The 14,702-nt window shown below is 56.4% G+C and overlaps 2 protein-coding genes across 2 annotated transcripts; both read right to left on the reverse strand.

Annotated features, from left to right (window-relative positions):
• Positions 1-7,058: 7,058 nt before the first annotated feature.
• On the reverse strand, positions 7,059-9,431 carry RNF225 (ring finger protein 225). The gene is made up of 2 exons (XM_077130538.1): positions 8,603-9,431; positions 7,059-8,006 (listed from the first exon to the last, which is right to left on the reverse strand). Exon 2 carries the CDS (start codon positions 7,998-8,000, stop codon positions 7,059-7,061), a length of 942 nt encoding a protein of 313 aa, XP_076986653.1. The 5' UTR covers positions 8,001-8,006; positions 8,603-9,431.
• A 120-nt stretch (positions 9,432-9,551) lies between these two features.
• On the reverse strand, positions 9,552-13,945 carry RPS5 (ribosomal protein S5). Its single transcript, XM_077130543.1, has 6 exons — positions 13,818-13,945; positions 13,001-13,109; positions 10,879-11,088; positions 10,548-10,676; positions 9,768-9,866; positions 9,552-9,670 (listed from the first exon to the last, which is right to left on the reverse strand). Exons 2-6 carry the CDS (start codon positions 13,106-13,108, stop codon positions 9,602-9,604), a joined length of 615 nt encoding a protein of 204 aa, XP_076986658.1. The 5' UTR covers position 13,109; positions 13,818-13,945; the 3' UTR covers positions 9,552-9,601.
• Positions 13,946-14,702: the final 757 nt, after the last annotated feature.

Consider the following 14,702-nt stretch of genomic DNA (forward strand, 5'->3'; position numbering starts at 1 on the left):
CTATCTCATTTGAACTATTGGTTTGTTCCTTTGACTGGGCCATATCTTCAATTTTCCTGGTGTGATTTGTTGTTTTTTGCTGGTGTCTAGACATTTAATTGCCTTAATTAGTTTTTTCTGGTGATTGCTTTCACTTCTGTTACCTAGTGTTTTCTTGCTAGATGAATTTGTTGTCTATCTGTTCTCTGACGTTCAGTTCAGCTTTTTCTGGACCTCTAGCTTAGGTTTTGTTTAACAGAGGATAATTTTTCAGTTCTTGTTTTCTTGTTTCTTGCCCTGCTTGTATGGTGCCTTTTCCCTCCCCACCCTTAGGAGGGTGTACGTATGTATTATGGACTGGAGCCGTGTTTTCCCGGACTAAACTGGCCTCCTATCAGGGGCAAGGAGTCACCTGTGTCAGTTTTCTCTGAGAGTGAGACCCAGCAGGTTAAAAGACTTTCCTGTGAAGTCTCTGGGCTCTGTTTTTCTTATCCTGCCCAGTATGTGGTGCATATACCTGAGGGTCACACCAGCAAAAGATGTTGCGGCACTTTTAACTTTGGAAGACTCTCCCTGCTGAGGGCGTGGTGGAGATGGAGGAGAGGTTGTAGGCTGGTTTTAATGGCTTCAAATTGCCAAGCCCTGGGGGCAGAGTTCCTTGATGGAGGGATTCCACCTGAGTTGGGCTTCAGCCCTCTCCTGGGGAAGGCACAGGTGGGAGACAGCCCTGAAATCAGCCCGTTTCTGCCCATGCCTGGGGCAGTTGCAGCCTGAGAAGTCCCACCACTGAATCCAGAGGCTGGCACGTCTCTGTAGAGACACAGCCACTAAAGCCTCCGTTTCCTCCCCTTTCCTCTTTTTCCATGAGCCCAATGAGCGACCTCTGCCTTGACCAGGTTTAGAGTCTCTTTCCTTTCCCTCTGGGAATCCACCTGTGGGTGAGGAACGCCGGGCACCAGCCGCTGCAGCTTGGGGAACTCACGGTTTTGGGGAGGCTTGCAGTCAGTCCAGCTGGTCCCGATTGGGGTACGCTGTGTGTCTGGTCACTGACGTGGCTCCGGGAACTGTTCGGTACTGTTTCTGGTTATTTGGTACTTGTTCTGGAGGACGAACTAAAACACGCCCATTGCTAATCTGCCATCTTGGCCTCTTCCTGAAAGCTTATATCAGTGCCTGAATTTTTAACTTGTTCCTTTGGGTGGGCCATTATTTCCTGATTCTCTGTTTGTTTTGTAATCTTTTCCTATACACTGTACATTTTTATATTAATTTTAATATTTTAATGTTGTTTTAACTTGGAGTGTCTGTTTCTTAAGTTTCTATCCAGCTAGTGATATGACAGAGATTTCTTTGCGAGCCAAGAGCTAATGAAAATAAACCAATGTGAACAAACATCTTTCCCAGTATTGGCTAACTGGCTCTGCCTTGGCTGGTGCTCTGCTTCAGAGTTTAGCTCTCCTTTCTAGTAGTCAACCCAAGGCAAAAGTGAAGTGTAGGGTCCTGTCTTTGTTTTCTGAGCCCACCTCATTTCCTGGGCTTGTGCTCATTTGTGGACTTAGGAATTGCTGCACTTACAAGAATCCAATTTTCCCCTCTACCACCTATGAAATAGATCTCCCTCTCTTCCTGTGGGCTCTACAATATCTTAACCCCATTATCCTTTGCTCCAGACTGCTTTGACTTAATTTTTTCTTACACTGCTTTAGTTGTCCCCAAGCTGTGTCTGGCTTCAGGGCAGGTTCTGGGAGGGTGAATCAGAGACAAATTTTCTGGTTCAATCTTTCAGGCTGCCACTTGATAGCTTGGCAGTCCTGGATGTGCACTGGGGTTGTTCTTTTTCTTCCACAACAGGGCCAAGGACCCAGCTTACATGACACTAGAGTGTGGGTGAGTGAAGGTAAATGCACTGTGAGCTTCTCCCATCGTTTTTAAAACTACCTTTTCTTGATTCATCACTTGCCCAGTTCCTGCAATCCTTTAATTGCTTTCCTGAGTTTTGAAGAACAAAGCTCTGCCAGTTTTTGCTAGTTGTGGGGACATGGCGCCCTGGAGCATCTTATGTCACCATCTTGGGCAACTGGAAGTCAATATCACCTTTTAGCATTTTTTTTAATCACTGAAAAGAATTAAAATAAATACTACTTTGTGGCACCTGAAAATTTTATGAAGGTCAAATTTCAGTGGTGATAAAGTTCTTTTGTTTTATTAGCACACCTAGTCATCTATGTACTGTCTATGGCTGCTTTTGTGCTAAAGCACAGAGTTGAGCATTCATCACGGAGACTGTAAACCTCAAAGTGAAAATATTTACTATCAGCTCCTTTCCAGAAAAAAGATTGCCAGCTCTAAGAAGTTATAGAGCTCAAATGTTTAAACAGAGCTCAGGAAACGCTGCCCATAAAACAAAGGTCGATGGAAGGGATTTGTTGGAGAGAGTGGGTGGAAGTACCCTTGCACGGCAGCTGCAGGGCCACAGCAATCCTGGTAAGGCAGCCAAGGGTGCGGTGCTCGCCTCACTCCTCTTGCCATTTGGATATCTCTGTCCCTACACCAGACCCCCCACTGCCAAGGTCTCAGCTGGCCCCTGTCTGTCTCTGTCACATCATCCTGTTTTATCTTCCACAGAGCATTAACCCCTATTAACCCCTACCTAAGTAATCCCATTTAGTGCCTTGCTTGGCTGTTTACCAACCATTTCCCCCTCTAGAACGCGATCTCCAGGAGTAACATGGGAGCAGGGGTGTATGTGTCCTTCCTGTTAACCTCAGCAGTCAGCCCAGAGCCTGACACACATTATGGGTGCCTGTTGATTGAATTAACAAACTGCGCAATGAAATATTAGCATGGGACAGAGATGGAGCAGGCCCACAGGACATATGGACAGACGTCAGGTCCATGAGGATGCCAGACAGGGGACAAGCCCCCTGAGTTCACCTGCTCCTTCCCATGTGTGGCCTTCTAGTGACTCCTCAAAATCGAGCTGATACCTATCATGATTTACCAAACCCCAACCAAAACCATTCCTGCCAACCCTCAAGGACCACCTAGGGCTTTATCTGAGATTCTACAATTTTCCATGAACTATGATTACTTTCCAGAAACCTACAACCTTCAGACGGGTTCCTAGGCCAGATAAGTCCTGAAACCCAGAGGGCCCAGCCTCTCCAGATCATCAACTAGTTCCATCTCCACATCTCATTTTATTGGCAGCCCCTTCCAACATGAAAAAGTTAGAATGCGCATAACCCAAATATCCCTAACGATTGGGGTCAAAACAAATGGTGAAATTATACAGAGAAGGTAGAGTTTAAGAAATAAGTATGATTGCTGAATCATTATATTAACATTTCCTCAAGTTTCTATTGTCTTGGAGCAGCTAGAAATAAAAACCTAAACTAACTGTTTAGGAATTGTTGTGGAATTGTAAACCATACCAAACTCTGAAATCTGTTCTGCAACTAATTATTATGATGTGTGTTGAAATTTATTGCTTTTTTTTTGTATATATGCTACTTTTCATAATTAAAAAAAACTTAGAGATACTAGAAAAAAGAACTGAGCTGAAATCTGCATCCGTAATGGCCTGCCTGTACCAAGGGCAGGGGAGCCAACCTGCATGAAGCCCAGCAAAACCCAAAGATCCCAATCCTTCAGGCCCTCTGCCAGGAGGGACCCTGTCCAGGCTGCTGAGGCCGAGAAAGCCCCCAGCTTTAGGGCCCACAGGCCTGGGCGAGATTCTCAGCTCTCCTGGGGCCAAGTTGGCACCAGGAAGTCAGTTCCCGTGGGAGAGTTGGTCTCCCCGGTAGGGCAAGAGGATCCCAGTACTTCCCCACCTGCGGGTGGGGTTGGTTAGGGAAAGCCCGGCTGAGCTCACTGCTCAGGCTGATGGTTACACATGCCACACGTCTGAGGTCTGGCAGAAAACAGCCTCGCCCACTCCCAGGCCTGCATCTGGGTCCCTTCCTCCCTGGCACTCAACTCACAACTGCATAATCTATCTGTTTAAAAATTGATTCATAATCCCATCAAGTGTTCAAACTGGTCCGAGTCAAAATTGATTCATTACACAGCCGTGTGACGATATTGTGAGCCACTGACGTATGCTATGGATGGACCGTGTGGGGGTGAAGATTTCTCAGCAAAAAAAATTCATAAGGTAAAATCTCTGTGTTAAATTTTTAGAACATTTTTATTAGAAAAGCTGTACGTTTGCAGAAAAGTCATGTATAATACACAGTTTCCATGTACCACCCTACTACGCGGCGTTAAAATGTGTGTTAAAGCGCATCCAGGGCCACAGGAACGACCCGTGCTGACGGGTAACTGCGCCCCACGCCCACCGCCCTCTGCAGCCCAGAGCCGGGGTCCGGTGCTCGTGGCCTGCACAGCCGAGTAAATGTCACGGCTACTGGCGGGGTGCGGTCGCCGTCGGGCGTCCCCTCCGCCGCAGGCCCTGCAGTCTCGGCTCCCAGGCCCTGCGTCCCCCGCCTCCCGCTCTCGGGTCCCCTGCAGCCCGGGCGGCCCCACGCCCAGAGGTCGCCACAGCCACGCCGGCCCCTGGCCCCTGATTGGTCACCAGGAGGCTCGTCCTCCCCGGGCGTCGGGTGGCGATGCGCGTGCAACCCCGTCGCGATAGCAACGATAGCTCCCCGTTCTGACTGGTCACGGACTCTAAGAGCCTTCGGGCTCCGCCCACCGGGCCGCGCTGCCATAGCAACAGAAGCCCCCCCTGCGCGGACCGCGCCTGCGTGCGCGCGCGCGGGGAGTGAGTCTGCGCGCGTCCCCGCGGCCGCGGCCTGGGGAGGTGGGAGGTGTCGTGCGCGCTGCCGCAGGAAGGGCTTCCCTAGTCCCTTGGGTCTGGCCGGGAGGATTCCCCTGTGGCCTCCGCGCTCCGCGTGGGCTCGGGTCTCCACCCCGTGAGGAGAGGCCGGCGGGAGTCCCCCGCATCCCTCCAGGGCGGGGAGGCCCGGTCCGCTCAGGGGGGCGCCGCGCCCGCTCTCCAGCCTCTGCACGCCACCTTCGCGTGCGCTCCCGCCCTTGTCCCGTGCAGGGCACTTGTGTCACTCGTGCATGAGAGAAACTTCCTGGGCCCATTTTACAGAAGAGGGAACCAAGGTGTGACCGGAGCCCCGGGACACAGGCACCTCGGGCATCTCCAGCCGCTGGAGCTGACCCGCTCCCAGGGAGTCGTTCGCATGCCCAGAGGCCGTGGGTAGGGGGAGGTGGAGGGAGGGAGATGGGGCCAGCGTGGACACGGGACCTGTGGGGAGGGCGGGGAGGCGTCGACCGCTGTCTCGGCCTGGGGTGGTTTCGGGGCAGCCCTTTTGGTCCTGTGCAGTGGGCGGGCAAGCGCCGAGGTGGCTAGTCATCACAGGCCGGCACGCTCAGGCACCCGCGGGCTCTGTCATCAGTCTCATTTTACAGGAGAGAAGACAGGCCCAGGCTCATGGCTGGGCCGGTGAAGAAGCTGTGGATCGGGACCGGGCAGTGCTTAGGGCTGGGGGAGGCAGGCAGCCCCAGTCGTTAACCCCAAAGGCCCCCTGCCTTTGTTCAGGCTGCGCCCCTGCCTCGATGTCAGCTGACATTTCTGCCTCCTGAGCGTCCTAGAGAACACAGTTCTGCAGTTCCTCCTCCAGGCAGCCTTCTCTGACCACCCCCAGGCAGGTAACATCGCTCCTTCTGCTGGACCTCGGCCAGGGGCCCCTTCCTGACCCTCCTTGTCTGAGCTCTCCCACTCTGCCTGGCCCAACCCGGAGGAAGGAAGAGACCAGGGCCCGACTGGTCAGTATTGGTCCCTGTGGACTCAATAATGGTCCCCAAAGATATCCAGGTCCGGGTCCCTGGAACCTGTAGGTGTTACCTTGTATGGCAAAATGGGGTTTGCAGATATGGGGAGATTATGTTGGTTTATCCGGGGGGCACAATGTGACCCCAGAGTAGTAGTATACATGAAAGAGGCAGGAGAGTCTGAGAGAGATTTGAAGATGCTGTGCTGCTGGCTTTAGAAATGGACAAATGGGCTGGGAATCAAGGAATGCAGCTCTCAGTGCTGGAGAAACCAAGGAACCAATTTTGCCTCCAGGATTTTCCAACACCTTGACTCTAGCCCAGTGAAAATTATACGTTCTGCAGGATTGGGAAGGAATAGATTTGAGTTTTAAGCTACCACATCGGGGCAGTCTCTACCACCCGTCCTGCTGCGGTGCTCCCTGACCCCGCCCTGCGTCCTGGCTCCTGTGCACGAGGTGAGCCATGAACTGGGCCAGGAACCCTCTCCCTCCAGCGCCCTCATGTTTCCCCTCTGTTTGCCGCCTTTTTGGCGGCGACTCTCACCAGACCTGGGTCTGCAGTGCCAGGGTTCCCAGCACTCACGCCCCCCCCACACACACCTGTTAGGTTGGACGAGCTCTGCACACTGGCCACTGGCCACATGCAAACAAACCGGACTGAAGCCCTGCCTCTGACGTCACATTTCTTTCTGGAAAATGCTGGTGTCCACCCCCACACACAGCATCCCAACCCCAGGTGAGGTGAGCTGGGGGTCGGGCTGCAGGGCCTGGAGGGAGACTGAGGCTGGGATGCGGCCTGTGCAGAGGGTGGCTGCCGCTACCCTACTGACGAACTCAGGGGTTTCTGGGAGGAAGACAGGCACCCATGAGCCCCTCCCTGGAAGCTACTGTCAACGCGAGGACAGCTGGGCTTCAGCCCAGAGGACAGCTGGAGGGACTTCTGGAGGAGGAGATGCAGGAGCTGGCCCTGAGAAATTAAGGAGTGGAGAGAAAGGAGTGACAGGGGCTCTGGTGGCTGGGGAGAGGGGCCGGGATCCCCGGGAGGAGGCTGGAATGGTTCCGGAGGCCCCCGCCCCCCATCATGTCCCACTGCTGGTCCAGGGGGTGCCCTCGGCCGCTCTGAGCTGTGGGGACCACAGCCACCCCCCAGCATGCCGGGGGGGGGGGGGCGGGGAGGTCTTTGGGGTTCCCTGAACCTCAGCCCCAGCCAGTTGTGCACCGGGAGACGGAAGGGGGCTCCTGGTGGGGTGTGGGCCGCGGGCCGGGAGGCAGGGCCTGCAGCGCGCGCGTTTATTGGGCCCCCCACGCCCCCCTCCCGCCGGGCGCCCTGGGGATCCCCCTGCGGTCAGCCGCTGACCCCCACGTGTGACCCAAAGTCCAGTCCCGGCTCCGCTCAGTCTCTGCCGGGTCCCCAGGGGCCCCCTCCGGCTCCAGAGCGTCCAGGTCGGGGCCCGTGGGGCCGGGCGTCCCGGCAGAGGTCTTGGGCTGCTCCGGCGGGAGCCAGAAGCCAGGCGCCGGGGCGAGCGCCACGAGCTGGGGACGCGAGGGGGCGGCGGCGCGCGGGATGAGGAAGAAGATGTAGACGCCCGAGACCACGAGACCCGCGGCCACCAGCACGGCCAGCGCCACGGCCGCGTTGAAGGCCCAGGCCGGGCTGGTCAGCGTCAGGCGGCGCGACAGCGGACGGCCGAGGCGCAGCGGCGGCGGCGGCGGCGGCGGGCGCGGAGCGCGGGCCTTGCGCGGGCCGGGCGGTGGCGGCCGCAGGTAGAGCAGGCCGCGGCGGCGGTCGAAGCGCACCGAGCCCTGGCGCGGCAGAGGCGCTCGCGCGTCGCGGGGCAGCAGGCCGGGCTGCGTGGGCAGTGCGGGCAGCCCGCCGCGCGGGGCCAGGCGCGTGGGCGCGCGGCACACCGGGCAGGCCACCGCGTCGCCGCCGCCCGCTGTGGCCAGCGACAGGCGCGCCAGGCACTCGAGGCAGAAGACATGGCCGCAGTCCAGGCGCTTGGGCAACTTGAAGACGCCGTCGAAGGGCGAAACGCAGATGAGGCACTCCACGGGGGACGCGGGGGACAGGATGGGGCCCGAGCCCGGGCTGCCGTCCTCCTCCTCATCCTCCTCCTCCTCCTCCTCTCCCCTACCCGGGGAGCGGGGCGCCGAGAGCGACCCCGGAGAGCTGTAGTCTGAGTCCGGGGAGCCCCGGGGGTGGCGGAGCCAGGGCGGCCGAGGGCAGGGCATCGGGACCTGCGGGGAGAGGCGGGCAGGCAGGGTCGAGATGCGGCAGAGGAGGAGCGCTGCATAGGGCCGGGCGGGCTCCCTGGATAGGGACTCGGCATGGGCAGAGCTGGCTGTGCGAGGGGTGGGGGCAACAGCCCGTGGGGAGCTGGGGAGGGGAACCACGAACAAGGGCTGGCCCGCCGGAGACCCGAAGCTGGAGGGTTGGGGGAGACCCCCAGGACAAACTCAAGGGGACCTAGACAGGAGCAGACCCCTGCCAGGGATGGGAGGAGTGGAGATGGTGCCACAGCCAGAAGTGGCTCCCAGGGAAGACCAGGGACTAGGATACTGAGGGCCCTGGCCAGCAAGATCAGAGACAGCTGAAAAGATAGGACACCCCCTCCCCCTCCTGGGGCCTGGGCAAGGAGACCTGGGAGGCCTACAGATGAACCCTAGGGGGGGTATGATTAGCCAAGGAAGGACCCTAGATCCACAGCCGCTTCTGGAAGCAGGAACAAGCAGCCAGGGTTGGGAGTTCAAAGCTGTCACTGCAGGGGTAGGAGGCCAGGACAAGTTTAGGGTCTCCGGTAGGGGCAGTTGGCAGGCTGGCCCGTGGCTCTTACCTGTTGATGCACCTCCTCCCTCTGGCCAGTGGCGTGTCCCTGCCAGGTCTGACCCCATTTCCAAAGAAACCAGAGGCAAGGTGTGTGGGAGCCCCTCCCCCAAAGGGGGTGCTTGCTGTGGGTCCACCCCCTCCCAGGTCCCAGGCACCTGTTTGACCCGTCTAACTGCCTGCCCCACCCCCTAGGCCAGTCCCTCTGAGCTGGCAAACCCCGGTTTGAACTCCACCAGATACTGGGGGTGGCAAGCTCATTGATGGTATGGGTGACAGTGAAGTCACAGCACAGGACTGAGTGGGAAAAGCCCAACCCTTACTCATTTCTCAACTTGCTTTGTTGAATCCTGTATCAGCACATGAGCTTTGGGTGGGCACCAACCTGTTCCCCAGCAGCTTTTGCATGCCTGGTGCTGAGCTGTGGCCACCACACCCCAAAACCACCTGGGGGGGGGGCGTGCAAGGGGGATAGGCAGCTTGGAGCCCCTAGCCAGACCCAGACAGCTGAGGCAGGTGCCACCTGGACAGGCCCCTACAGCCAGGACTAAACAGTGAAGGAGTTGAGCCCATGACGGCTGTGGACCAGCTGCCAGACTGGGCCTCTCACCGGAGCAACTTCCAGGAGATGAGCCCCAGAGTGGCAAGGAGCAAGCAGACCTTGGCCTTCAGACTTCCTGGGTATCCCTCAAGCCCCACCCTGGACCCCACGTTGCATGTGCTCAGCACTAAGAGACAACGGTCAACCCTGTTTAAGGTCTCTGCCAACACCCACCCCTCATTTTGCATGCCTACCAGACACCCCAGGCAGCCGTGCCTGCTGGCCTCTAAGTCAGGGGCTTTCCTCACAAACCCAGGTACTCCCAGCCTGGTGGAAGCATCAGGAACACCAGTTGCCTTAAAGGAAGCCTGGGACGCTGCACCTACCCCCTACACACACCCAGAGACAGACACAGGTGGACAGGGTGCCCCAAAGGGCTGACGGATTTATTAAGCCCCAGAAAGGCGATCAGCGGTTGGACTTGGCCACACGCTCCAGTTCGTCCTTCTTCTTGATGGCGTAGGAGTTGGAGGAGCCCTGGGAAGAGGTGTATGGTTAGGCACTTTGGTCATGCTTGAGGACCCCATCTGCCCCTCCCCACCCCCCCCTTCCTTGTGACAGCACACCCCCTCACCTTGGCTGCATTGATGAGCTCATCAGCCAGGCACTCAGCAATCGTCTTGATGTTCCGAAAGGCCGCCTCACGGGCGCCTGTGCACAGCAGCCAGATGGCCTAGGGGCACAGGAGGCAGGCTAAGAGGGTGCAAGGACCCACCAGCCAGACACCTAGGGGCACGGGGCAGGCTAAGAGGGTGCAACAGGAAGGGGTGCAGCCTCCTGGTACTTTGGAGCCCCTAATACCCATGAGATGGAGGCACCAAGAGGCCAGAACATAGAGAGACGTCAGACAGTCCCTGATGAGGGAAGACTCAAGAGACAAGGAATGGTGCTCAGGCTAGACCCGGACCAAGTATAAAGAACGGCTGTAAGACCAGCTTTAAAGACCCCAAGGACAGCTGGTATTCCTGACTGCACACTTGGTACTACTGCCACTGTTTTATACTGTACTATCAATGTTTCCATATGGTGAGAAAACATCCTTGTTCTTAGGATATACTCACTGCTGAAGTGTCTGAGGGGAAAATGCTGATGTCTGTAACTAAATCGCAAATGGCTCAGGAAAAGAACAGCACACCCACACATGTACATACGGTGTGAATAAAGTTATACCTAAATAAAACTGCACCTCAGCCAAATGTGGCCCAGAGCCAGGATCAGCCTGGTGTGGGATGGCAATCAGGAAGGCTTCCTGGAGGAAGTGACACCCAGCTAAAACATGCAGGCAGGGATGAGCCTGCCTGCACCTCTCCTCACGGCTGCTCCCACCCCGCACCCGTTCCATGGCTCCACCTACCTGGTTTACGCGGCGCAGTGGGGACACGTCCACAGCCTGCCGCCTGACTGTCCCAGCTCGCCCAATGCGTGTCGAGTCCTCTCGGGGGCCGCTGTTGATGATGGCATTCACAAGGACCTGCAAGGGGTTCTGGAAGGAAAGGGAATGGTGAGTATAGCCCACTCACCTTCCTGCAGTGATGTGTGGAACAACTGGACTGTGGCTTCACTCTCCGAGCTGATCCTGGAGGGCTGGCCCAAGGTCCCACCTCCTGACTCCTAAGCGCCACATACACCACAGAATCCAGGAAAACATCTCTCAAGGCCTCCCCGCCCTGGCCACAGGGCACTACCTCGCCAGTGAGCAGGTGGATGATCTCAAAGGCGTGCTTGACGATGCGCACGGTCATGAGCTTCTTGCCGTTGTTGCGGCCGTGCATCATCATCGAGTTGGTGAGGCGCTCCACGATGGGGCACTGCGCCTTGCGGAAGCGCTTGGCCGCATAGCGCCCTGCACTGTGGGGAAGGTACTTGGCATACTTCTCCTTCACTGCAATATAGTCCTGGGGACAGAGGGACAGCAAGCAGTCAGGGGCCAGAGGGAACACAAAGGATCTCCAACCAGCACCCAGGGGAGTCAACCCCCAACCCACCTGTGGCCGTAGCCAGCGTGAGAAAATAAAGCCTAAGCGAGCAACTAAAGAACCTGCCTCCCATACAAGGGGGACAGAGAGATAGGAATGAACGGATTACAGCCCACCACCGTGGTTTTGAAACAGCCTTTCTCTGACTGGGCATTAGGGACATTTGGGGCTGGGTAACTGTTTGGGGAGCTGTCCTGTGCAGTGCAGCACGTTCAGCAGCATCACCGGCCTTGACCCGTTAAATGCCAGAAATGGCCCCACCTTGATGATCAAAACATCTCTGACATTCCTTGAGGGTCACAATCACCTCCGATTAAAAACAGTTTTACAGGAATTGTAAACAAGTTCACACCTACATATAGCCCAAGAAAATGTCTAGAAAACGCTGAAACATTAAGCCTGCACACGTCGCACGGTGGTGCAGAGGAGCTATGTGCACGCGGAGGACCACAACCGATAGTTCCAGTGTAAAATGTGCCCTTAATCATTCTGTCACTTATACGAAGACATTCACAAACATATGTCTACAAATGAAAGAAATTTCAGGACACCGTGACAGCCAGCACAATGTCCAGTATCTGTCGTGGCTCCAACAGGCAAGTCGAAGGGTATTCATGCAGCAAACACCAAATGCTCCCTGCTAGGGTTTGGAAAAACTGTCCAGCTCATTGGGAAGCCCTGCACAACTGTTCCCACAGAACAAACTCTAGCACCAAGCTGACTCCTGAATCCTCAGACCCAGGCAGAGTCTGGCACAGAGCAAATGATGCTCACGAATGCTTGCTGAGCAGAGGAGCAGGCAGTAATAAGAAATAGTTTATAAAAGTCTGCCAGCCCCTGGAACAAACCCCTGAAGGAAAGTAAAGATGTACAAGAGGAAAAAAAGCAGGACCAATCTTTTCCATTAGCTGCAGTGCCCTCAATAATTTTAAATATTTAAATTTAATAATTTTAAAATGAGAAGGAGAAAAAAATAGAACCTAGCCTTAAACATATTCATATTTATATCAAGGCAGTCATAAAATGTTTTTGTTTGTTTCTTTTAAATGAAGTGACCAAGTAAGGCAAAAGTACCTGGGGTACAAGAAACTCTTTATGAAGCCCTGGTGAGAAAAAGTGTAAAATGATACAGTATATGGGGAAAACAAAAGTTAGAGAACTTGCACTTCCTGACCTCAAAACTTTTTACAAAACTACAGTAATCAAGACAATGTGTGTAGTACTGCCATATGGAGACACACAGACATCAGTGGAACAGAACTGAGAGTCCAGGAATAATAAATTTGCACATCTATGGTCAATTAATTTTCAATAGGGTTGTCAATGGGGAAAGAATGATCTCCTCAACATAAGGTGATGGGACAACTGGACACCCACAACTACAGGAACTAAGTTGGATCTTTCCACTTAAAAATGATCAAAACAGTGAATTTTGTGTTGTACGTACTTTACTACAAGCACGAAAATAAAGTATGTGGGATATCCTTTTCCTGGGAAAAAAACTGTCTCATAACAAAAGCAGTAGCAGCCTCCGGACAGGATACAGGAGGAATGGACATGGAGGTGCAGTGAAGAGTTGCCCTCCTGTATCTGTCTTCAGTTTTCAACTTAGCAGGATAATATTCATATGACACCCCCCCCCCCCCCACCGAGAAGACTCCAAATCTGACCAGCCCCTCCCCATCCTTTAACCACACCAGAAGTGTCCAGCACTGCCTACACCCCCAACTAGGCTCCCCCAGCCTCCCCCAACCCCCTCCTTGGCTATCTACGTGCAAAAGAATGAAGCTGCACCCTCACACTTTAAAGCTGTCCACTGTCACCCCCTCACCTGCAAAGAAATGTCATTTATCTGCACATCATCTGTGCTCCACTTCCCGAAGAGTTTAATGTCAGGGGTCTCGGCCACAGCCGGCGCAGCTGTCTCCCACTCAGTCATCCTGGTGACGGGGTAGGGTGGAGAAAGCGTCAGCACCCAGCTGCCCTCAGCTCTAGGCAGGTGAGGACCCCACACCCACCCCCGCAGCGTAACCGGGGCTGGGGATGCGACGACCGAGGAAGGCTGTGGTCATCGGGGCCCATCCGTCAGGAGTCCGCCGGTCACCGAGGACCCGGGAGCTACCAAAGAGCAGGTACCCATCAACAGGTGCCGCACGGACCACGCTGAGAGTCCCACGGTGACAGCATGCCCCAGCCAAGCCACCTATGAGCCTCGTGACCTGCCCGTGTCAACAAACTATGTTTCCATCCGTAAAATGGGAGCGCCATCTGCCACCTCGGGTAGCTGCTAATTACGAGGCAAAATTAGCGCCAAGGTTCGTGTGGGGCATCAAACGCTCGGAGTTGCTATTTAAGGAGAAAAACGTGCTAGATTGGAAGTGCATCACGTCCCTAAGAAAACAGAAGCCTCCCGTCCCGGTGTGAAGCGCAGAGCCCTCGGGAGGCTCCGACACACTTGCACGCCAGCTGCGGAAAACCGCCGCGGAGGCCCAGCGGCGCCAAACTCCTGCCTCCGCCCGGCTCCTCCTCACTCGTCTTCCGGGAAGAGGTGAGGCCAAACGCGCGGAGGTCCGGGCTCTGGACCGAGCTGCGGCCCTAGAGGGACAGGCCCTAGGGCTCTCTCCGGCCCCCGACCCCGCCGGCCTCACCTGCGGGCGCAGCCGGGACGCTTCTATCGCTCCGCGTGGACCACGCGCCAGCCTCACAGGGACAGGAAGAGGCCGTGCGCCGCGGGCCGACGCTTTTAACTGGAACGAGAACTTCCGGGTCAGCGGCGACGACCCGCTGCCAAAGGAGCATCGTGGAGTCACGGACCAATCCGGAGCGAGGATGCAAAGGACTCCTTTGAGCCCGACAGCAAACTGACCTCCTTTAGCGCATGCGCACCTGCAGGAGCAAGGCCACGAGGGTGCCTGGCGGAAGTCGCTAGCCAGTCTTTCCCTAGGTGTGTGCGTTTCGCCCAAGCGCAGAGATCCGCGGGAGGCCGATGCTTCCATTACTAGTGAGGGCAGAAGTGCGGGCCACACTTCCTTCTTTGTCCCGCCGTTAGCCACACGCCTGGCTCGCGCAAAGTTCGAAGAGGTCCGACAGTCGGCCGCTCCCCGCCGCCCGCCCGGGCTCCCGGCCTCGGGGAGGACTCCTGTTCTACTTGACGGCTTCTCCCTGCCCATGCCGGGGTCCCCACTTCCCGCCGCGGCCACCTGGCGGGCTCCCGAGGGGACGGCCAACGGCTGCGGGCGGGGCCGGTGGTCCGAGGGCATCCCGGGCGGCGCCCCTTGTGTGCGTCCGCCGCAGCCGGGGACCCCCGCGAGGCTTAGCAGCCTCCTGAACTCGGGGCGGCCGTGCCGGCGACCACGGTTCCAACGACAGCCCCGCTCCTGGCGAGGTTGCGGAGGGCGCCTTTGCTCTTGTGCGCGGGCCGTGCTCTCCGAGGACCGGACACTGCCTTTGGGAGCAAGGCGGGAAAGAAGGAGGGATGGGAGGCAAAGTCCCTTCCCGCTGCACCGGGGCTCTCGGCTTTGCCACTCCGCGGA

This window comes from Tamandua tetradactyla, chromosome 16 (genome assembly GCF_023851605.1).
Source record: "Tamandua tetradactyla isolate mTamTet1 chromosome 16, mTamTet1.pri, whole genome shotgun sequence".
Classification (NCBI taxonomy): Eukaryota; Metazoa; Chordata; class Mammalia; order Pilosa; family Myrmecophagidae; genus Tamandua; species Tamandua tetradactyla.